Genomic DNA, 24,018 nt, shown 5'->3' on the forward strand with positions numbered 1-24,018 from the left:
TATTTTCAAGGCTGCTGGTCTCTTATTTTCAAGGCTGCTGGTCCCTTATTTTCAAATCTGTAAGTTGATAGCTATGGGATGATGTGCACAGCTCAAGTTGCACAATGATGCTTATCTGTGTCCTGATGAACCGAAGGGATGTCTCTTGGCCTTCTTATTTGGGGCCAACATAGCACAGTGGGGAGGGGCTATCGTTCAGTGGTAGAGCACATGCTTTGGATTAAGAAAGACTCGGGTTCAGTCCTTGGCATCTCCAGGAAGGCCTTGGAAAGACTCCTGCCTGAATCTCTAGAGAACTGCTGCCCCTCAGTGAGGATAACACTGAGTTGGATGGCCTGACTGTGCATTAGGCAGCTTCGTAAGTATAGATTTTGGGAAATTAATAGAATTGCATTAAACCACAGCTGGTTCTAGATCCCTGAATGGGTTGCATCCAATGGTGTTTAATAGGAGATGATGAAACTGGAGATTTCCAAAATAAGGAGGGAGCTTATTTTGGCTAATTCCCTCTTCTCCCTGCAGCATCTTGTGCCAGCTCCCATGCTTGTTCCAAAGCGTCCCCCAAACAAGGATGTGGGTTTTCTGGGAAAGTTGTCTGGAAAACCTTCCTATGCAGATTAGGGTAATTTGCATCAGAAAATGTTCATTGGGAAATGTTCAGGTTGCAACAGAATACTGTATGATGCCCCAGAGAGCTATTTAATGTAGTTAGTTTATTTTACATGTATTTAGTAAACAAAGTTAAAAACCTAACTAATGTTTATTTGCACTTTGCATTAATCCATTATTATGAATGAATGTATAAAATTGAATTTTCTGCAAAACCAAAAACCCCTCTGCCCCACAACACTGCTCCTAACCACCTGGAGCAGATTTTTTTTTGGTGGGGGGCGGCGGCGGGCACAGTCTGCAGGGGGAGAGGGAAGTGGTGAAAATTGTTTTCCTTCCTGTTGTGCTGACCGAAGCCTCTGCTGCGTCAAATAACCTACCATCAGTTCAAGGGGGAACAGCAATGAATACAACCTATTCTATGCCTTTTCTTGTGCTGAAAGAGATTGAGACCAAATCAGTTCAGAGCCTATGTAATGATGAAGCAAAGGGTGTGTGCTCTGACATTTCCAGTTCAAACTGAGACACAGAATTATTAGCTTGCATTAGGCAAACAGTGGGTTTCCTCACCAGTATCTCCTCTTTCCATCTGCAGCATGGGAACAATAATTCTGGCCTACCTTACCAGGTTCTTGTGAGGATGGCTGAAATATTGCACATCAAGCATTCTGAAAATGGACAGGTACTATAGACATAAGCCTTGCTTAGGCATTATGCCTGAACAGGAAATGCCAATACAAGGGACATGTAGGCAGGGCAATTCCCCAATGTCCTGCCCTACCCCAACCTTCCTAAACTGAGCAGGAAAGTCTGGAGGGGGTTTCCAGGCATGCTAGACTAAATATGTTTTTAGACGCCTTCCTGCAATCAGGAAGCCCCTCTGCTATCAGAGTGCTTGTTCATGAATAGGACTCCGAGTGCATTGTGGGAAGGTTGTGGGTGGAGTAAGTGGAGCTGATGCATGTGGGGGCCTTAGGGGTGGGGTGAACATGCAAGCTCCCACACCTCCCTGCTCATGTTGACATTCCCTGCTAAGCCATCACACCTGAGCGAGGCTATTCTGAGGCTGCAATCCTAAACACACTTGCTAGAACATAGGGGAACGTAAATTCCACGTAAGTATGCATAGCATTGCACTGCAAGTATGACAAATAGATTGACACAGATCAAAAAAAAGGATAAGTGTGCATTTTGTTATCAACAGTATTCCTGCCTAACGAAGTATGCTCAGATGATAACTTGTGGGTGACTTTGTGGCTTCCTTGAGTCCACTAAAAGTGAACATTCTGGGGACAGTTTCGTAAACCTTGATGAATTTAATTGGAGCGTTCTGTGTGTCCCTCTTAAACCAGGGAGAATAATTACAAACCTAACCGTTCTGTCTGCGGCAGCATGTTAACATTTCCACTCATTAAGTTCTGTAAATGCAGAATTCAGCGCATACAAATATGCAGGGGCTGGCTTATGCAGTTTTCAAACATGCAAAAACAAAAAAAAAAGGTTGTGGGGGGAGGGCAGTTGCCACAAGAGAACAAATCAACCCATTGTTGTAGCAAAGAGTTGGGCATAGCTATGTAAAGTAAAAATGCTTTGATAAGGAAAGCGCTCATTCCAGTTAGCTGCAAGGGGATGAGAAAATGTGGGTCCATAAGTTTACTGTATCTGCATTCTTTCCCCTGGCTTTGCCTTAACCACACAACATGATTGTTCCCCCTCCAACCCCCAAATATCTAGTTCTTTGAATACAAGACCTAGTGCCAGGATGTGTCATTCCTGCAGGGGATTTCACATCCAAGTCATTTTGCTGCAGAGCAGCAAATGACCTCCCCCCCGCCCCAAGTTAAGGTGCACAGGACTCCAGAGGCTGGCCAAGTTATTTTGGCGCCTGATGCAGAAAACCTCACAACTTCTCTCTCCTACTAAGTAAAGGTAAAGGGACCCCTGACCATTCGGTCCAGTCGTGACCGACTCTGGGGTTGCGGCGCTCATCTCGCTTTATTGGCCGAGGGAGCCGGCGTACAGCTTCCGGGTCATGTGGCCAGCATGACTAAGCCGTTTCTGGCGAACCAGAGCAGTGCACAGAAACGCCGTTTACCTTCCCGCCAGAGCGGTACCTATTTATCTACTTGCACTTTGACGTGCTTTCGTACTACCTGGCGTTAAAACACAACAATAAAAGCTATTTTATTTATCCATTTTCTGCCTTTTCAGGACAACCAAATTCAACTGCTGGAGGCAGCCACCCCATTCAACTTGATGGTAAGCTGCATATGCACCATATATTTGAAGTACATGACTCCTCCCCCCAGCCGAATCTTGGGAACTGTAGTTTCTTAGCAGTGCTGAGAATTGTAATTCTGTGCTTGAGATGCCAGGAGTTGAAGACTGGGAAAAACATCACCTAGCAGAAGGAGGAACAGCTGGATACCACCCTGGGGTAAACATTTTGAATACTTTAAAGAACTCTTGTATGTACAATTGACAGACGGATAGTTGGAAGTCCTTTTTATTTATTTTTCATTTTTCTCTTTTTCCTGATCTTCCTTTTTTATTCTTGTATTGCTTTCTCATTCCTGTATTACTTTTTTGCTTTCCTTTTTTGCTTTGCTCTTGCTTCTGTTTTGTTCTAGTTGTTGCTGTTGTTGTTCTCTGGGCCAATGAGGGGATTCGACGCTGGTGAAGGTAATGGCTGGCTGATGAAGGACCCTGTGTGAGAGGCAGGGAAGCTCTTCCAGAGTGGGCGGGGAAGAGAAAGGGGAGCTCCCAGGTAAGAGATGGGAGGGTCCAACTCTTTCTTTGTGAAACAAGGGTTAAAAATCTACCCATGAGAGAGGACTTTGTATTTTTCTCTTCTTCTTTTTGTTTTTGTTTAGATTAGTTTGTTTTTTTATTGTAATGTATTATGAAAAGTCTTAATACAATCTTTTTATACAGATAAAAAGAACTGTAGTTCTGTGAAAATGAACTACAGCTCCCAGGATTGTTTGGGGAAAGCCATGTGCTTTAAATGTATGGTGTGGATGAAGCCTCAGACCTAGGTTACAACAGCAATGAAACCCCACCATGGGGCTAACATTAAACCCATCAGAGCCAATTTAGCTGATACTAACAAACATTCAGGGACGCGGGTGGCGCTGTGGGTAAAACCTCAGCGCCTAGGACTTGCCGATCGTATGGTCGGCGGTTCGAATCCCCGCGGCGGGGTGAGCTCCCGTCGTTCGGTCCCAGCTCCTGCCCACCTAGCAGTTCGAAAGCACCCCTAAGTGCAAGTAGATAAATAGGTACTGCTTTATAGCGGGAAGGTAAATGGCGTTTCCGTGTGCTGCGCTGGTGCAGGCTTGCCAGAGCAGCTTCGTCACGCTGGCCACGTGACCCGGAAGTGTCTCCGGACAGCGCTGGCCCCCGGCCTCTTAAGTGAGATAGGCGTACAACCCTAGAGTCGGACACGAGTGGCCCGTACGGGCAGGGGTACCTTTACCTTTACCTTTAACAAACATTCAAAGGGACGCGGGTGGCGCTGTGGGTTAAACCACTGAGCCTAGGACTTGCCGATCAGAAGGTCGGAGGTTCGAATCCCCGCAACGGGGTGAGCTCCCGTTGCTCAGTCCCTGTTCCTGCCAACCTAGCAGTTCGAAAGCACGTCAAAGTGCAAGTAGATAAATAGGTACCCCTCTGGCGGGAAGGTAAACGGCGTTTCCGTGCGTTGCTCTGCTTCGCCAGAAGCGGCTTGGTCATGCTGGCCACATGACCCGGAAGCTGTACGTCGGCTCCCTTGGCCAATAAAGCGAGATGAGCGCCGCAACCCCAGAGTAATGGTCTAATGGTCAGGGGTCCCTTTAGCTTTACCTTTAACAAACATTCATGTTTAGATAGAGGGATGAAAAATGATATGATCAATGGTTGTTATCATGGGATAATGAAATAGTGTTATATTACCATGAAGTTTGAAATAAGAGGTAATGACTATAGTTCTTTGCCTGCTGATGCACACTTTTTCTAGATTAAAACAAGATGTACACTTTACTCTCACTCTTAAAAATATACATTAGTCAGTGGTGTCCAAACATTTTTCAAAGAGGGTCAGATTTGATTAAATGAAGGGCCGTGGGGGACGACCAAAGGGCCAACCAGCTTTTTTTAGGATTGACGTTTTTGAGCTTTTTTAGAGTTGGAGCTGGAGTTGTTGTTGACCGGTGGGCCGGATTAGACCCCCGAAATGGACTCTGAACATGCCTGCATTAGATGTTTCCCTCATCAACTCTTAGAGAGCAGGGCAGGCATTGCCCTAACAACTGTGAGGTAGCTCAGTTAATGCTGCCTCCCAGTGTTGCAACCAGCCATCTTCCTAGTCGGTCAGGACTCAGAGACAGGGTTGTGCCCCTGCGCCTTCCAGCTGAAGAACACTTTGCATCAACACATCCTTATAGCTTTCCTTTGGGATGCTTTGCTTTACAGAGCTCACTTTGTTTCCAAAGCTGTCTTGGACTCTTGTTTTTTTAAGTGACTAAACACTTTTTGCTGTCCTTCTGCAGCAGTGAAGCTTATATACCCTTTCTAGTTTTGAAATTGAAACAGAACTCCAGCAAAGCTTACATCCTCCTGAAACAACCTCTTACAATTCCATTAATTATTTCATTTTCTTTACAAAACAAAGCAAACAAGCAAACTAACCAACCAACCAACCAACCAACCATACTTTGGTTACTTGATCCCCTGAAAGCACTTGGGTACAAAACCCTACATCTGAAAAAAAACCACTACAGGTGATTGATCACCCAGCACCCACAGTTCAGTTATTTAAGAAGGTTACCCCTTCTGGGACCAGACTACTAGAGGAATCTGTGGCACCAGTTGACGATCCAGACTAGGACTACATGTATACCTTAAATAAAATCTGATGCTTTGCATCATCTGACAAGATTCCAACAGAAGCAGCAGAACGATGCTCATAGGTAGTCACTTTGCACCCTGAAGCATACACTAAAAAGAAGGTGTACTTTAAAGAAGGCCTCTCAAAACAGTAACCCATCAAGCCCACAATCCATGTGTGGCTGTGGCAGCAACCCAGCAGTCTGAAGATAATCAAGAAAACTACACAGAGCAAATAGGACCTTACCATAGTACCTGCATTTTCCCATTTCAACTTATGCCACTAAAACCTGCCTGAAGTCAATGTCTGGTATAAGAAAACCTCTTATTTGGTCTGTTGCCTCTATACAGCATTCACAATGGCAGACAGCATGGAAAATATGGTTCTGGAAAATACCTGGCGCACTCTTGGAGCTAAGTGAGGGCTGCTTCAGAGTACAACAGTTTTCGCCCAATTGTTCCAACACATTCGATCCAATCTAGTTGTCTCCACAGTGCATGAGAGGCCGCCGCCACACTAACAGAAGTGCGAAGGCTTTGCTCAGTAACTCCAGCTGTGCCTCTGAGCTCCTGAACAGAGAAGGGACTGCTGGATTGTGGGAAATCCATTCTAACCATCGAGGGCACATTGGAGCTGCAGTGGAGGCTAACTTTAATTTGGCAGCATATGGAAGCCCCAGCAGGATGGAGACAGCAAAGAGCAAAGCAATAGGAAATGGCAGTAAACCCAAGCTGCAGAAGCTGGGAAAACTCTGCACAAAGTGTCTTGAATGTCAAAGGCGAATGAGAGAAGTGGGGAATTCTCTCAGATGTCTATCCAACATGGTTCTAGGTGGAGGAGCTTCTGAAAGACGTTTAAACACAGCCACAAATGGAGATAAAACTACCTCTGCTCCCCACCCTTCTTCCTTGCCTGGATAATCAGGTGATTATCAGCGCAACAAGAAACCCTTTGTTATTTTGACCTGGATGGAAAACATATTGCTGATAATGGGCATGCAGATGCCAAAAAGGCAGAAAGGAATGGAAAGGCGTGCCGCTTTTGAGGAGTTCCCAGTCTTACTGTAATTAGTTTAAAATTAAATGGAAAAAAGTGGAAGGGGAGAAACCACATACAGGAAAGTGCAGGTAAAACAGGAGGGGAGGGGAGCCGATAAGAAATCATGACAAAGTCTCCATGCAAGGCATCCCTTACAAGAAAAGCTACAAAGCTTGACATAAGACACTAAATGGAAGAGGGTTTTGCGCTACTTCCCAATCATTAGTTACTGCCATGGTTATGAAAAATAAAGAGATTCATAGGTAACGTTACACAAGATCGCATATTTGTCCTGAAGGAGTTTAGAATGGGACTTTAATGCCTTATGTTTAGTTTGAGAGATCATTGTGGAGGAGCTGTAACTCCACGGTGGATCCCATGCTAGGTCCCAGGGTCAAGCTCCGACACCTCCAGTTAAAGGTCCTCAGGGTCAAACTACACATTACACCTCCTCCTTAGCATGCAGCTGTGGCTCCAGGTGTCCTCCCCTTATGTAATTGCAGGTGTGCCCCCTCCGCTGGATTGATATTAGAACTGCAACGGGTGGAAGGGGGGAGGCAATGAGAACTTAGTGCCAGTGGGAACTTTTGAACTAATCCCCATTGTGTTGCTCCTAGGGAGGGATGAGCTGAACATTGCCAGCAACATCAGGGTCCTCCATGGCTGCAAATAAGGAAAGACAGAGATGTAGCTGCACATTGTGCATCAAGTGTATTTTGTCATTTGACCCTGAGGTAGAAGAGTTGAGAAAGGAGGATCGGGCAGACAGCCAGTGTGCTCCACTGATGTACGAGCCTAGGAAACTGCCTTATACGGAGGCTGACCATTGGTCCATGGAGCTCAGCATTGTCCACAGAGACTGACAATACACCTCTCTAGGATTTCAGAAAGGGGGTCTTTCCCAGTCCCACTAGGGATTGAACCCTGACCCTTTGGCAATCAAGCCATTTGCCCCTTCCCAATGACCAGGCTCAGAACTAGGCAGCTTCTAGTTCACATGATCCTCGCAGAGGATGCTCAGAGTAGGTCTTCCTCATATTGACTGCTGTTTATAGGGATGCCAAACATGGAGCTTCAAGGAGAAAGAAAGAAAGAAGTGCTTTCAGTCAGCAAGAAGCCCCCCAAATAACTTATTTTTCATGTTCACACAGCAGCAAGCGGCAGGCAGGAGTCATGAAGTGCTCAGAGATGCAAGCATGTCCTTCCCGACAGATACCTTCTTCTTTGCCAGCAACAAGTCTTGGTAAGCGTTAGAACGGAGGAAACGTGCATAGCTGTCGCTCTTCATCAGCTTGTAAATGTGCTCCTGTGGGAAGGGAAGAAACAACGGGCTGAGATTTGTTACCTGGACACTAGTCAACATTTCCTGGGCACCTAGAAAAGAGAAACACCAAAGAGGCTTCCTGGATACGAAGCAGGCATTTATGAATACTATACAATATTTATTATTTGTGCATTTATCTAAAACATTTCCATCTCATCTTTCAGTCAGCAGACCCTCAAAGCATCCTATCAGAAGCTGGATAGAATTCATTTCAGGAACAGACTTGATCACCCAGAATACAGATGATTAACACAGCTACTGATACACAGATGTACAGATGTTCTCTACTGGTGAAGATGGGGCCATTGAGAACACTTTGAATCTGCTAGACCTGTATCTGCCATTGGAGCATCTTTACAGTACAAACATTATTGCTGTAGTCTAGCTAGAGCAGCCTTCTCCAACCTGGTGCCCTCCAAATGTTGTCGGACTCCAAGTCCCACCAGTCCCAACCAGCATGGCGAAAGATCTGTAGTTCAACAATACCTGGATGGTGCTTGGTTGGGGAAGGCTGAGGTGGAGTGAATGATCCTTGTACAACAGACCTCTGCACACGTAACGTGCAAGGTTCCCCTCGAATTGTATCCAGGGGCATTTGGATATGCTAATACATATGTATGCATATTCATGGCTCTGGCTGTGAATATAGTTCTAAACCTAACCCCAATCCCCCTCTTCAAACATATACACAGTTCTGCTTTCCTATTCCATCCACCCCTATTCCATCAAGCTATTGCACATATTTACAAGTTCCTGTCACCAGTCAATACCACCTGCACTTGATATCTGTCACAGAGCGAGCCAGGCAGCAAATCACACAGGTCAAAGTTGGTGTTAACACTTTATTAGCAAAAATACAATCTTCACCGACTTGGCTGAGTGTCAGGCCTACTGAGCACACCAGCTCCTTCCTTGTAGGTCTTACTCCATGAAACCAGTTGCCAAGACTAAAGGTTCCCGCCTCCCCAAGCCATCTACTGGATGTCTCCTCCTGTCCAGGGCCTTTTCCAAGCAATCGGATACTACTTCTGCGTGCAGCCTGCCTTTGCTTTGCACTTTTTCATGCCGCTTGTGGTTCTGGAAGTCAGGGAGGGAGGGCGCTTGTTGCAGCAAGAGAGGGAGATCCCTGTGACTCTTCACCAGCCTGACTCATCTCTGCCCCTTGCCCTTTCCCACTTGCCTGCTTCAGCTTCTGCCTGATTCTGGAGTACTGAGGAGGAAAGGGGGGTGGCGGGAGTGTACCGCCCCCAGCACCATCAGGGAAGGGGGTACCATCACAACCACCCCCCGGACACCTGCTGTGCATCCCCCCACCGCGCCAGGCACCATGCCCCTGTAGGCGGCACACCACACCCCCAGGACTCACGCCATGCCCCTGGGACACGAGCCACACTCCTGCAGGCGGCGCACCACATCCCCAGATGCATGCCACACCCTCGCAGGCGGTGTGCCACGCTCCTGGGATTCACGCCACACCATGCCACACCCTTGCAGGTAGTGTGCCACACCTCTGGGATGCACACCACACCCCCAGGACGTGCACCAGCCATGCCCCCACCTGCTCTCCACCCCCTGTGTGGGAGCATGCAGCTTTGCCACTGTTCTGGAGTTCTCTCTGCCACAGATTCTCCCAGTGCCTTAGTTTTCCCAGAGTGCCTCTTTGTTGTCACATAAGTCTTCTACATCCGCACTGCACTGCTCAAAAAGAAGCAGCAGCAGCAGAACAAAACAAACCACAAAACACCAAGCCAACTGATGAATAGTTATTTTTGCAGATAACCAAATATGACTCGTCTCTAAGAACTGCCTATCTTGGGACTGGTAATCCACTGCAACTCTATTATTTTCACTGGCAGGCAGCAGGGCTTTTTTTTCCAGCCGGAACTCAGTTCTGGCACCTCTCAGGTGGGCATCATTGCCACTTTAAGAGAACAAGGGAGGTGTTCATGGAGAGTTCCAGCACCTCTTTTTCTAGAAAAATAGCACCGGCAGGCAGTAATTGTTTAAAATTATTCCCAAGCTTGGAATGTTCATGAAGAAAACGCTGAAGGAAGAAATTGGCAAATGACTGGCGGACAGTCTCTTCTCTGATTGCAAAGTTTTGCAAGCTCCCCTTTCCAGATGAAGGGCTGGCCCAAGAATTGCAGCACTCCTTTTCATCCTTTGTGCAACTTCTGCTGGGGAAGCTGCACTCGCCTTTGCAACCTGCAGAGAGTGCCCTCCAGCTGTCGCTGCTTCAGAGTCGCTCTCGCTGTCATACCTGAGAGAGCAGCTGTCTGCAAGGGCTCCGGCTTGAATTATAGCTTCAGCAATAGTTAAGCCGTCCTTACGCAGGCAGTGGATAGAAACTCTTAGGGTAACAGATTATATTGATTAAAGTCTGCACCCCTATGGAGATGCCAATAATATCTGCTGATGCTACAGGACTGCTAAAATGTGTGCGCAGCCCACAAAGAAAATATGCAATTAGTTCTTGGCATGGAACAACAGATTGCAAGGGCAGGGGAGTTGGCAAAGCGTTGATTATGTGAAATATGTGAAGCCAGTTTAAGTCTTCTCTCCCACTGTCCCCCTGGACCTGTCCTAGGGCACCTACTGTTACTCACAGTTAATTACATCATCATTTTGAAAGACCCGAGTAATGACTTGAACCCTAACACCTGGATAGAGCAGTTTCCAATAACAGCAGGGGTTTCCAGCATGGTGCCCACGGACACCATAGCACCCATTAAAGATCACAATAAATATCTTCTCAAAAATCTACTGTGCATGAGAGACTGTTTGCCCTTCCTGATCAGTTTCTGTCATCAATGAGCTAGACTGCCCCTGAACATGGAGGTTCCATTTAGCTGCCATGGTTTATAGATTTTGATAGAGCTATTTTTATAGGAACACTGATGTGTGAATCTACATTACATCAAATGTACGAAGCTAATGTGGATATATCAAAAATGAAAAATTTAGAAAAAGCGGCCCAAGGGCAGGGGATAAATTCAGAATTCATATTTTCTAACTTCAGTTTTGATATGTGGATGTCTAGTACACATCCAAACCCCGAGCCTGAGAGGATTTGAAAGCACGCGGATGCAATTTCTCCCTGTGTAACTTGTGTTAGATATTTATGATTTTATTTGCCCTGAATACTTGAGGGAAACTTTTACCCCTTTCAGCCCGTTGCTTCTGCCTCACACAGCTCTTAGGGTGAATTTGTTCTTTTCCCTGTCTCAGCTCCATGTGCTTTGAACACCAGTCTGGGTGAAACAAAGGAGAATTCTTTTCCTTCAGCTCCTTCTTTTTGTACAAAATGCATATCTCTGAGTCCTGAAGGGAAGCCAGGAGGCCCCTAATGCTGCAAAGGGGCCTGACCTTCCCAGACCTTACTGTAATTCTATCACCATTGAAGGTTACATCTGTTTCTACTGAAAATGTAACTCAGTCCAGCTGGTCTCTCTCCTGCCCCTTTTTCTGGCATGGTGAAGAATGGGATGGGGAAACTTCATGTATCAGGCTGTTTAAAGACACCAGAGTAGGCCTAGTAACAAAACCATGACAGCCTGTGCTATCCCATTCATATCTTCTGTCAGGCAGACTAATAATAATAATAATAATAATAATAATAATAATAATAATAATAGTTTTATTGTTTTATTTGTACTCTGCCCATCTAACTTTGTTGCCCCAGCCACCCTGAGCAGCTTTCTACAAAATATAAAAACACAGTAAGACATCAAACCTTAAAAACTTCCCTCTACAGGGCTGCCTTCAGATGTCTTCTAGAAGTCGTACTATTCATTTACTCATTCATTCATTTAAATATTTCTAATCTGCAACATTTAAAATATATAATAAACTCAATCCACAAATATCCATAAAGTATTATTTGAAACACCATAGATGTTTGGTTAAAAAGAGAAATCCATATTGCAAAGGCTTGCCTAAATAGTGCCATTTTCAGAAGGCAGGGATAGCTCCCTGCTGAACCTCCACTGGAAGGGAGTTCCACAGGGCAGAGACTGCCATGCTAAAGATTTGGCCCTAGTGAAGGACAGCTGAACCTCAGGGGCGTGGGGAACCACCAGAAGAGCAGACTAGACTTTGAAGGCCCATCTTTGAAGAACTAAAGCTTTCGGAAGACCTAGGCACCCGCCCCGGGAGAAGCAAGAAGAAGCAATGGCAGTGGCTTCCAGTGAGATCTCGTGAGAGCTCCACAAATCTCATGTGATCACACTGGAAGCCATCATTGCGCAATCCCAGCAAGCGAGGCTTTGGCAGGGCGGCAGCACTTTCCTGTTTCACATCAGGCGGCAAAATGGGATGGGGCTGTTGGTTGGTGTTGCAATATGATTGACTTTGTGAGTATAAAGAGTAAAGAACACGAAGATATAATGGTTGATAACCTATGCCCCCTCCCCGCCATGCTAATAAATCAGTCAGAAAAGTCTAGGAGGAAATCTCCAAGCACAAAGGCTGACAACTGAGGAGGGAGGGAAGTAAAACCTTGCTATAAAGATATGGCTCCCGCATTTCCCTCCTGTTACGTACAAGCCATATCTCTGGGAAGAGATGAAGGACATTTTTCTAGAACCAAATGGAAAGGAACACAAAACCACAGCTACCCTGAACTCCAGATGGGTATGTGGGAGGTGGGATAAGATGGAGGCTGCTTCGATAAGGCACCTGCTTCAAATCAATCCACGGCAGGAAGATCTCAAGGCTCCCTCTCCTCCTACACAACCGTTGAACAACAACAACCCTGGCTAGGACACAGGGTGGGCAACCAGCCAGTCAGGGCCTTGAATGTACTAGACAAACATCCTGGGAACAGCTGAACTGTTTAAAATTGTGTCACTTTTATCTATGTCTTCTGCGCTGAGTATTCAACAGAGCTAATCAGAATATAAGAAAGCATCCCTATTTTCCTTTTGTTGTGCAAACCGAAGAACTCCCCCCCCCTTTTTTTTTCAAGTGCTTGAAGAAAGAACAAGGGGAAAAGAGGTTTCCCTTGCCTTTCATAACTTCTCTGGAAAAGCAAGAGACAGCCTGAACAACTTGCAGTTGCAGCGTGCAGTATTCTGCTGAGGGTCCGCTGCTGTTGATGCCACTGTCCTGAGACCCCTTACCTGGTTTGCCAATAGGCTTGTGGCCACTACTGTAATTGCCAAAAAGGCCCCGGGGCAAAACCATGTGATTCTGGTGCATCATGGGCAATTATAATGGCAGCCACTGACACTAATATCACCACCACTGGCAGAAGGTCCTATACACAGGCCCCTTGTTCATCCGGGAAATAAACAGGAGGACAAAGCATCCTTAACCCCTTGGCAACATTGAGGGGGGCAATCCACCAGCATGAGAGACATGACAAAGGAAGCCATATTTAAAGCACTGTAATCCTGGAGTTGTACCTGCCCATATTAGGGCTCTATAGATCGCTTGCTTTTTCTGCCTGCCCAAGACTGCAAAAATGGAGGCTGTCACAATAAATGGTTCATGACTGGTGCTCAATTTGTTGTGTCACAAGTTGCTTGGTCTCATGTAAGTACTTCAGGCCAAGCAGGCAGCTGCCTAAATGTACTCTTATTCTTCTAACTCCACCTGCAGCCACATTTTTAAACATTCAATGCTAGTAGTTCTACTATAGGAATAGCTGGCTTTGCTATTGGATTAAACACATTTGCTGCTTGACTTGTAGCTACATAGTCATAGAAGAAAAAAGTACCGCGAGTTCATTTTCTGTTTCTAGATACAGTCATACCTTGGGTTACAGTTGCTTCAGGTTGCATTTTTTCAGGTTATGGACTGCCGAAACCCGGAAGTACCGGAACGGGTTACTTCTGGGTTTTGGCCGTTATTTACAAAACCATTCATGCAGAGATGCAAAGACCAGAAACGGTCAGAGTCAGCACCTGCTTTGAGAGTTGGCTTTATTCTCCCTACTGTATACAGTGGTACCTTGGGTTACATATGCTTCAGGTTACAGACGCTTCAGGTTACAGACTCCGCTAACCCAGAAATAGTGCTTCAGGTTAAGAACTTTGCTTCAGGATGAGAACAGAAATTGTGCTCCGGCGGTGCGGCAGCGGCAGGAGTTTCAGGTTAAGTACGGACCTCTGGAACGAATTAAGCACTTAACCCGAGGTACCACTGTACACTGAATTCTCATCCAGGTACACACTGGGTCTAAGAAGGCAGGATCAAAGTCACAAGTTCATAGCAGGAGATTTAGTTCAGCAGTTATATATTGTGGCATCATATACTTATCATCAATAGCATATCATCAATAGCATATCATCAATACATATCATCAATAGCATAAGTTATTCAAGTATACCATTCAATCTCCCCCTACATTGAGAAGGAAAATGTGTGATTGTAAAGTGGGAAGGTGAGAGCTGATCAGTCAATGAATCCTTTGTGTCAGTATAGTGGCAACCCCATTTTCCTTGGGAGTAAAAAACAAAGTTTCCACAAAGATTCACCTATGAAATGTTGGCGAGAATGAAGTTGGCTAGTTCACACCAGCCTTACCCAATCTGGTGCCCCCCCCCCGATGTTTTGGACTCCCAAATCCCATCAGCCCCAGCCAGAATAGCCCACAGTCAGGCTCCAAAACGCCTGAAGGGCTCCAGGTTGCAAAATGTTCACCTACACAAAAGCCCAACAGAAGGGTACAGATTCTCTGCAGGGTCCCCAGCCGTATAATGTCTGTCCTGTTTCTATTTTAAATTGTGACTCAGTCATCTTATCAGTAGCCAAGAAACCACAACATCCTTATCCTCCCCATGTATTCCTCTGTGAAGAGCATGTTGCCCACAAGCTGAAATATTTGCAGGGGAAATATGGTGATTTTTCTTGCAGTTTCGGGTTTTTTTGGAACTCGAGTGGGAGTAGAGGGACAGGATGCGGCTTTATTCAAACAGCCTACAATAGCAAACATTCTACATTACAACAATAACTTGTCAGCACTGTAGGCCACATTCCAGCAAGTGTCAGCACCATGATATATTTGGTCACGTCTATGGGGAATTAGAAGTGAAAAACATATGCAGAGGAGTATAATGGATACGGATCTGTATCCCTTGAAAGGCAGGGCAAAACCACATTGCGGGTGTAGGCTTTGGCTGTGGGGTAATTCTCAGAACAGAACTACCATCTGGGCTTGCCGTATGCCTGTGTTATCAGGGTGGGGGGACTTGTAACGATTGGCAAATGCTGTTTTAAAGCCCACTATGGAGATACATCGTATGCTGTAAAGCCACAGTGCATTGCCTCTGAAACACAGTGCAGATCAACATGTTGAACGATGCGTTTACCATTATGCGCTTACTCGTTTGGGGGAAATCCTTTTTCATTTCCTGTATAGAAAAACAATCTGGGCTGCTATGTCTTTTTTCTAGGCAACACTGCCTTCTAAAGCAACAGGACCGATCTAGCTCTTCTCTCTTTCCCTAAAATATATGCCTGGCTGCTTCCCATTTCTATGTCTCAGCTGATCCAGCCACACCAGTTACATTTGGACATGCTGCTAATCAAATAGGCATTATCTGCATTTGTTTATTTTTCGGTGATGGGCATCACTTCTGAAACTCATCCCACTGGACTTGCTGCCTTCTGCACATGCTTGGCAAAAATGGTAACTCTTTACATGGTAGGTGTCAGGGAACTGACATCGGAGCTAGAGGCGGAGGGAAGGCTCTCAAATGATGCTGGAGAAGGGCCCAGCAGGGAGAGAGGCAGCTCAGCAGATGGGGAAGCAATTCAGCGCAACACCAGGAATAAAGAGGGGCAGATGGGGGAATCGGCAAGAGGGCTCCCAGACTCTTCACCAGACACCAGCGGGGAGAGCACGGGTCCTCCGCTACCCACGCCCTCCCTGCGCAGAAGACTTCCGCGCAGAGAGAGTAGGAGGAGACTGGGTGTCAAACAACTTTTATGTTGGAAAAGGTTTAAGAAACACCCACTGACGGATTCTGCTAGCGACTGAGGCAGCCACGAAGTGAAGGGCTGTCCAGACTGAAAGGTTTAACAAGGCAACAAAGCCAGGAGAGGCAGCAACTTACGCACGAGCAACCCATACTCTTTACAGTAGGTGTGCGTGAATATGAGAAGCAGGGTTAAATTTCCCAACAGCGATCAGAATTTAGCTCCTATAAATAATCTCTGTAGGACAAAATAGTTCAAGTAACTGAGACTTCCTTAAATTCAGCTAAGGACTAAAGCCTTATGTGGATGCATGCAGAGCCCACCTGCAGTGACGGAGGGGCGTGGCACTCACTAACCCCATCTCCTTCCAGGGCATACCTCCGAGCCCTGTTCACTCATTTGGGCTCTTCCCCACATGTAGAATGAATGCACTTATGAGAGGTGGCAGCAGACTCCCACTCCTGCTGCTACATGGGCCCACACACAAGCATACCCCAAAAGGATTCAGAATTCCTCGCTGCATGGAGCCCTGCCACCACACCTGTGCAGAGTGTGGTGATTGGCTTTTCATGGTGGAAATGGCAGCAAGTAGCGCCTGCTGCTGCCTACCACGCACATACGTATTCTATGCATGGAGAAGAGCCATAGCAAGCAAATAAGGCCCTTCTCTCCATGTGCTGGACATCACTCTGGAACAGGGGCCACTCTGGTAGATCCCAGGATGCATAGGCTCTGTCCAGCCATTGATAGCCACCAAATCTGGGGTGCATGGAGCAATTATTGTGCGTCGCCTCCTATGCAAACATAATGTTCAATGAGCTGATATTAAGAAGGCAAGAACCATTTGATCTTCCCTTGGATGAAGATTCTACACATTCTAGGGCTTAACATAACTTCTTCAATTTACGGGAGGGCTCAGTTTAAAAAGATAAGTACTGCATAGCGAAACCTTTTCCTCCCCCAGCCAACCCAAGGATGTTCCCATTGTTTGTTCTCTTTCCCATCTTGCATAGTTTTTTAATAGAATAGCCTCATATCCTCCCTACCACATCACTGTTTTCTTTTACCTAATTATGCCTGGCTTACTGCACAGGAATGCGATGTCTGTGAACTCCTGTGGGAACTCGCTGCTTAATTTGAGCCAGGGTGTGCCATGTCTCACCCTTGAAATTTGTTTTCAGTGCCAAGGCTCAGCCCCCAGAAAACGTGATATGTCATTATAATGTGTTTGCACTGGTTATCTCATGCTAAAGGAGAACTATCTCTCAGTTCCTGCTTCAAACACTTTCAAGCACTAATGGGACATAGAGAAGTGTGGTGCCAGGTTTGGGGGGGGGAGGGTGTATCATAGAATCCCAGAGATGGAAAGGGATCCTCAGAATCATCTAGACCAACCCCCTATGCCGCTGTCCCATATAGGGATTGAATCTGCAACCTTGGTGTTATCAGCAACACACTCTAACCTTCTGGTAGAAGGAGCAAATTCAACAAAAGTCCCATGGATTTTGTGAATGAGCTAGGTTTGGGAGCATATCCAATTAGTTCCTTTTTGAGAATACATTTATAGTGTGAATTGGCTTATCCAGCTCTTGTATTTTTGCCCGTAGTCCTCATTGTATATATTAACTGGCTAAACACAAGTACATTTTCCTGACACAATTCTTGCCCAACCTGAAATTAAAAAGTTACATCCCCTCCTCTGTTCTAGTGCACTATTAGGAATGACACCCAAGTCCGAACCTGTGCATCTTCATATGTGTACCTCCCTGGGTCTTTGACATTTTGGCTTGTTATCTCATAGCTGTGAGAGTCCAGGTTGATGGCACTCTGGGCCCCAGGAGCGAGGAACTCTTGCCAGATATCTTCCACTCTGGTAGCTACATCTTGCAATGGTTGTTTTTTCAGGTCTTGGACAGCCAACCAAAACCTGTATCAAGGGAAAAGACAGGGAAAATTCGTCTCAGAGATGTGCTTCAACCTGAGCTACCAAGGCACTGGCTAATCCCAGTCCTAGCTCCACTGAAGGTTACATTAAAGAAAATTCATTTATAGTACAGAAGCTGACATGTTATGCAGCCAATATTCAAATTATGTTAAACGCAACTCAGTTACACTAATCCAGTGGCTCGTGAAACAAACTTTGCAAGAACCAAAATGTGATAGGTCTAACCACTAGGAAAGTGGTCGCAATTGTGGTGCATTTGAGTCTACTGTGGTTTGAGTCAACATGGAAATGCTGTTAATGTAGGAGATAAATTGAGATGGAATGTACATTAAATCCAATGTGGAGTTTACATTCATGTAAAGAACTGATAGAAAACACAGTGGATTTCTTTTATAAAAAACTTCATCTGTGAAACTGCCTTTATTCAAGATAGATTCTGCAATGTGCTCTATGTGGGGCTTTCCTTGTGCTTCATCCAGAGGCTGCAGTTAGTGCAGAATGCTGAAGCACGGTTGCTGACAGGAGTGAGGCCTTGCCAGCATATAACACCTGTGCTCAGAGATCTGCACTGCATGCCAATCTGAGACTGGCCCAAGTTCAAGGTGTTACTATTGATATGTAAAGCCCTTAACACCTTGGGACCAGTTTACCTATAAGATGGCCTTACCCAACAGGTGTCCAGTCAACCACTTTGATCGGCAGAATTGGCACTACTACAGGTGCCACCTAATACCCATTCTGCATTTAATAATAACAATAATTTTATCATTTATACCCTGCCGATCTGGCTGCGTGTCCCCAGTCGCTCTGGGCACCTTACAGCACAAATAAAAACATAGTAAAATGCCAAACATTTAAAACTTCCTGATACAGGTCTGCCTTCAGATGTCTTCTAAAAATTATCCTTGACATCTGCAGAGAGGGTGTTCCACAGGGAGAGCACCACTGCCGAGAAGGCCCTCTGCCTGGTTCCCTGTAACCTGGCTTCTCGCAGTGAGGGAGCTGCCAGAAGGCCCTGGGAGGAGGACCTCAGTGTCCAGGCTGAACGATGGGGGTGGAGACGCTCCTTCCATTGTACTGAACGGAGAACTTGAGCATTTAGTGTGGCAGCACCCCAGACTTTGGAACTCCCTGCCTATTGAGATCAAGCAGGCGCCTTCACTGTACACTTTTTGGCACTTGCTAAAAACATGCTTGTTTAGAAAAGTCTACACAGGTGCCTAGAATGCTGAGGTAATTTTAATCTGTTTTAGTATTTTATCTTTTGTATATTTTAAAGTAGGGTTATGTTTTTTTCTTGATTTTACTGTTTTATCTTTTGTAAACCGCCTTTTTTTTTTTTTTTTTTTTAACAATCAAGCAGGGTATAAAATCTAAGAAACAAACAAACAATTTGTACATGTACATCTGCCATACACAATTTGCTGTTTTACACTGCGTGCCTGAGTTGCTTACTCCTTATAATGTGCTCATATGCTTGTCCAACTGGATCAATATAAATCATCTGGAGCTGATAACACACCAGAGGAAACTAAAATGAGGTCTGCCTTTACATTTTATCAATGCTTAACATGACATATTGATGCAACTGGATGTGTTCACACTGGTGTGGGGTGGATGTTGCCTACACATGCGTAACAAAAATATCCCCCCCTAGGTGCCCCTTAAAAGTAACTGTAGAAATAAACCTCTTTTTCCTACTGCCAAGAAAGTGCTTTGTCAGGAATCTGCACAAAGTGATAATGACACCCAGTGGGCATTCACAATAACTGCAACTTCCCTCCAATTTGGGCAACCCTAGACAAGAGCTGTCAGGGCAAGCAATTGTATAAGGAACAATTCTTCAGGGTTTCAAAGGGCAATCCCAGAACCTGCTACCTGATATTTCTAACTGAGGACGCCCAGGACTGGAGCTGGGAGCCTCTGCATGTCACCATTTTGCTTTTTTTTCTTGTAGGTGGTACAAGAGGGACTGGCTCAGTTGTCTACTATGGTTTCTCAGCACTGGCAGCTGAAATTGCATCATGTAAAAACATTACGTGTCAGGTGATACGGAAATGCAATCTGCGGTATTCGGTCTGTGACAGCTCATTCAATGTGCAAGTCGCCAATGATGATTAAATATGTGTGACCCCAAAATAAATAAATCTCCAAAGGCGTCTATGCTGCATGTACTTTGGAGGTAAACCCTTTATGAGCAGCATGAGAAATGCATGGCGTTAAAAGGTCACGAGGCCATTGCTTTGCTGAAGCTCAGAAGGTGTGTTCCTTGCTCTGTGCTGAATGGGTGACCACCGGGGAACTGCATGTATTTTCTGTGATGAAAGGAAAGTGGGATATAAATGCAAACAAGTACATCCAGTGTGCCTCTCTCCTTCTCCACCACTGAAGAGAGTAAAGATTGCCCTTCTCTTTAATCACAAACCTCAGCCATGTTGCTAATGCTGGGAAAAGACATTTTCCATTCATTTGGCTTGAGCTTTGTGAAGTTTTCTCTTTTCGTACCTCCCCCTGCCCCCCAAAAGGCAGCTGTATTCTGCGATTTCCTGTTCTTAACAACCTCTCCACCCTGCAAGAAGTATTAAAGCCATCTGTGTGACAGGATCTGGTGGGCTGTTCCACAGTTGCCTTTCGAAACCGCCTGCAGTTTGATTGACCGTCCATTCCGGTCCTCCTCCCCCATAGCCATGGCAACCAAGGAGAAAGAGGAAGGAGGATAAGCCATCCGAGATATGGAACACTTAATGATCAGCTGTGGTGCAGCCCGTCCTTGGGAGCCACAGTTTACACAGACCCATTTTGAGCGCTTGTAATCCTGGAAGAAAACACCTAACCCAGCCTAAATTACACGATCTCCTCCGTATACTGAAATGCAGGACTAGTGTGCAATGTGATCAGCAAACCTGCATAAGAAAGGAGGGTCCTAAAATGGACTTCCTCTGAGGTTCTGTTTGCAGAGTAAATGGGATAAGGAGCGGACATGGTGACGGTCCAAGGCAATGTCAGGCATGGAAGGCCCCTCAGCAAATAGGACAAAGATATTCTGCTGCTACAATGGCTGCCCCACACTTTAAAGACAGCCTGAGGAGAAAGGATTCTGCCTAGCCAGAGGAAAGGGATTCCTCGCTACATTTTTTTTACTGACAGCACACAGTTGTGGCAGTGGGCAGGCAGAATAGAACGTAAACCTACGACAACAGGCACCGCTGTGATTTGAGGAACACAGCAATATTGTACAGACAAAGAGGATGCAGATCTGGAATAAACAGCCATAAGGAAGAAACACATTTAGAAATGGCAAATGCCATTGTGAGTATATGGGGGAGAAAGAAGGAAAGGTGGGTTTTGAGTTTTAATATTACCCGCAACCACAAATTAAGTTACTGCTAGTCAAATTCCATACTGGCTGTTACCAGCAAGGATCCGCACAGAAGAAATCGAGGCTGTGCTTTGCCTTTTGCCTCTTAGGAAGAATCTACCCACCCAGGGTAGATTTACTGTTTATTTTAACGTATATCCAATGAGGGACTGCACTTTGGTAGATTGCAGCCCTTCTAGCCAAAGAGTCTAATTTTGTACTCTTCACAAAGACATTCAAATCATGGGAAGTCAGAGGAGCTACTTGTGAGAATAGTATTCAAAACCCACCAGGATGTGGCAGAAATATGTTCCACATAATGTCCCCTTCTTCTATAATCACTGTCTAGTGTCTGCTAAAGATAACCATGTAATGCAATTTATACCATCCGGAAGGGAGAATATTCTCCATTTCTTCATAGTACGGTAATAGTTGTTCTTGAAAGCATGCTCATCAGAAGAAACATTTATATATACCAAATCTATTTGAATGAAAAGTGATAAGGGTAAAGTTGTATTTTTTTCCAGTGAAGTGATAGCTGTCATTAGTGATTCCCACATATTTATGCTCATGTTTTGAGCCACCTTGAGCATGGGTTGAACCATGGAAAGGCAGCATACAAATAAAATGTATGTATTAAGTGGGGCTTAATTCTGAGAAGATATGCCTAGTATTCTGCTGTTTGTGTTCGTTGCCCTTCTCAGATCTCGTTCAAGCTACTAGGCACTCAAATTACTATGTTTTTAAAGCTCATATTAATTGAGCCTTATAAAAAATTAAAACCACAGTCTTGCAAAAGAACTCATTTCCCCCTCCCAAATACTGGGAAATATAATGAATCACACTTGCTCTGATCAGGACCTGCAGTGTGTTAAAGGATACTGGTGTGAAATGTATTTATTTGTGACACCTGTACTTCCAATTCCCTGAGATCAGTGCAGCTTGGATTTGCTTCTCAGTTGGGCTTACAGTGCCAAAGCTTCAAACACTTGCAGGCATCATGAAAGCATGTATGATTCATCCAGAATAGATTGGCCAGCTCCTGAGACTAGGAGCATTTTCTTATGTTGGGTGTAGAAAACAAAAACATTGAGATCTCAAGGTATTAGGTGGGCTATAATCGGGTTGTTATTCAGACCCTGTTCACATAGTGTGGCTCAGGACAGTACATCTATGATATCCCCTAAAGGAGGAAAATAGAACATGCTTCACATTTACATCTCAATTCTGAGGTGCGTGGCAAGATTTCCATGTATAATTTTCAGTTCTACAGGATGTCCAGTATAACTTGTGAACACTGGTGAGTAGCAACAGTTCTACAATCAGTCAGGCTTTGGGTTCTTCTCTAGGCCTATGGAATATAGTAGTCCTTTTCGTATCCACACGATGTCAGAGATCTTCCACCTGAATTTAGCAGAAACTAGTACCTGTAGAGCATCTGCACCCTCTAGTGGCTAAGAGACTACAGACGCTGATGTCAACAAACGGCAAAGTTATTTCAGCTCCTTGGAATTTCTACCTCATGTTCTTTGTACTACAGTTTAAAAGGTCACACAGAGACAGTAATCATTACCTTTTGTACCATCTCTTAGGACAAGATGCCTTAGGAGTCTGATTAGTACCCGTCTTTCACTGTCAAGAAAATGTGTTTTGTTGTTGTTGTTCGCTTCTTTATAGACATATATATGCTTGCAGTAGTGTCTTTTCCTGTTATCATGTTGGAAGTAATCTCATATAAGGTCACCACCCTGGTACCTTCCAGATTTGGTACCTCCCACTTGCTAGGGCTGATGGGAGTTGTAGTTCAAAACATCTAGAGGACACCAGGTTAGTAAAGGCATACTTTTCAGCATATACATAGTGTATATTGTTTAATCACTTTTGCTGATTTCTTGACTTGGCAATTGGATCTTTTCCAGTTTTGTGCTGAACCTTCATGTTGAGCAAATGAACGACTGACGGATTGACACTGAGCTGTCACTGCAGCCTGTGTTGGTTACGATGATAACATGGTGACAGGGATTGCTCACGTTTAGCTTTTGCCTTGCCTCACAACTAACCTCACAACTTGCCTCACAACAACTAACTACTCCCAGCTGAGGTGTCTATGCACATGGTGGCGGCTGACAGGCATTTTAGTCCAAGGCTGTCAAAGGCAGTAGGTACAGAGACAATGAGTCGAGGTCAAACACTGGCTACAGCTGAGGGTTAGTGAGGCGGGAGCAGAACCAGGAGCCCCAGGCTGGACTGCACACCAAGCCAAACCTTGTCTTTGTATATAGCACAGCTGCAAAAAGGGGCAAAGCAGCTGGGAGCTCCTCTCTGGGAACCTGGTCTCAGTAAGCCTGTGTGTCCTGTGCTTTTCTTATCCCTACCTGGAGATGCCAGGAATTGAACCCAAGACCTTCTGCAAGCAAGGCAGGCGCTCCACCACTGAGCTGTGGTCCTTCCTCCTTGCCCTAAGCACACTGAGAGGAGGGAGAGGAAGGGGCAACTAATTCTGCATCCTGTGTATCAGGTAAGGATATTATTGATGTGTTCACAGGGGTGGCATTTGTTGTGTTCACAACACTGTGCTGTTCTGAGGAAATGGCTACCCACTGGAATAAACAAGGAAATAAAAAAGTATCTGAAATTAAGGGAATTTAGTAAACCTAACAAAGCCCCCCCCCACCCAATTGCTTGTCTTCCATTATTTTTGTGTGTGTGAATCCTCTTTTTTTTAATAACTACCCTTAAGGTCTTTAGGTACTTCACAAATGTCCCTTTTCTCAGCATTCATACATGCTTGCTTTCAAGGTTCAGGAATTACCTTACTCTTAGGTTAATATAAAGTGAGAAAAGAGAGTTCTAATTGTGACGATGGAGATTTCTCCAGCTGGTTCGAATACACAAAAATCTCTGACAGGAAAATCTGGAGACAGCTGGTGAAACTCCCCCTCAGGGCTGGC

At 45.2% G+C, this 24,018-nt stretch overlaps 1 protein-coding gene across 5 annotated transcripts in view; it reads right to left on the minus strand.

Annotated features, from left to right (window-relative positions):
• The window catches only part of RGS6 (regulator of G protein signaling 6), a 220,093-nt gene that overhangs the window by 18,177 nt on the left and 177,898 nt on the right, over nt 1-24,018 (minus strand). For 3 of the 5 annotated variants that reach the window (XM_080993140.1, XM_080993141.1, XM_080993139.1), the window contains exons 15-16: nt 17,505-17,691; nt 7,734-7,823 (exon numbers count right to left, since the gene is read on the minus strand). In XM_080993140.1, the coding sequence (XP_080849266.1) occupies nt 7,734-7,823; nt 17,505-17,691 (277 nt within the window). The remainder of the gene's footprint in view (nt 1-7,733; nt 7,824-17,504; nt 17,692-24,018) is intronic. The other 2 variants (XR_013982160.1, XR_013982161.1) reach the window with 1 other exon arrangement.

This window comes from Podarcis pityusensis, assembly GCF_964106645.2.
Source record: "Podarcis pityusensis genome assembly, chromosome: 1".
Taxonomy (NCBI): Eukaryota; Metazoa; Chordata; class Lepidosauria; order Squamata; family Lacertidae; genus Podarcis; species Podarcis pityusensis.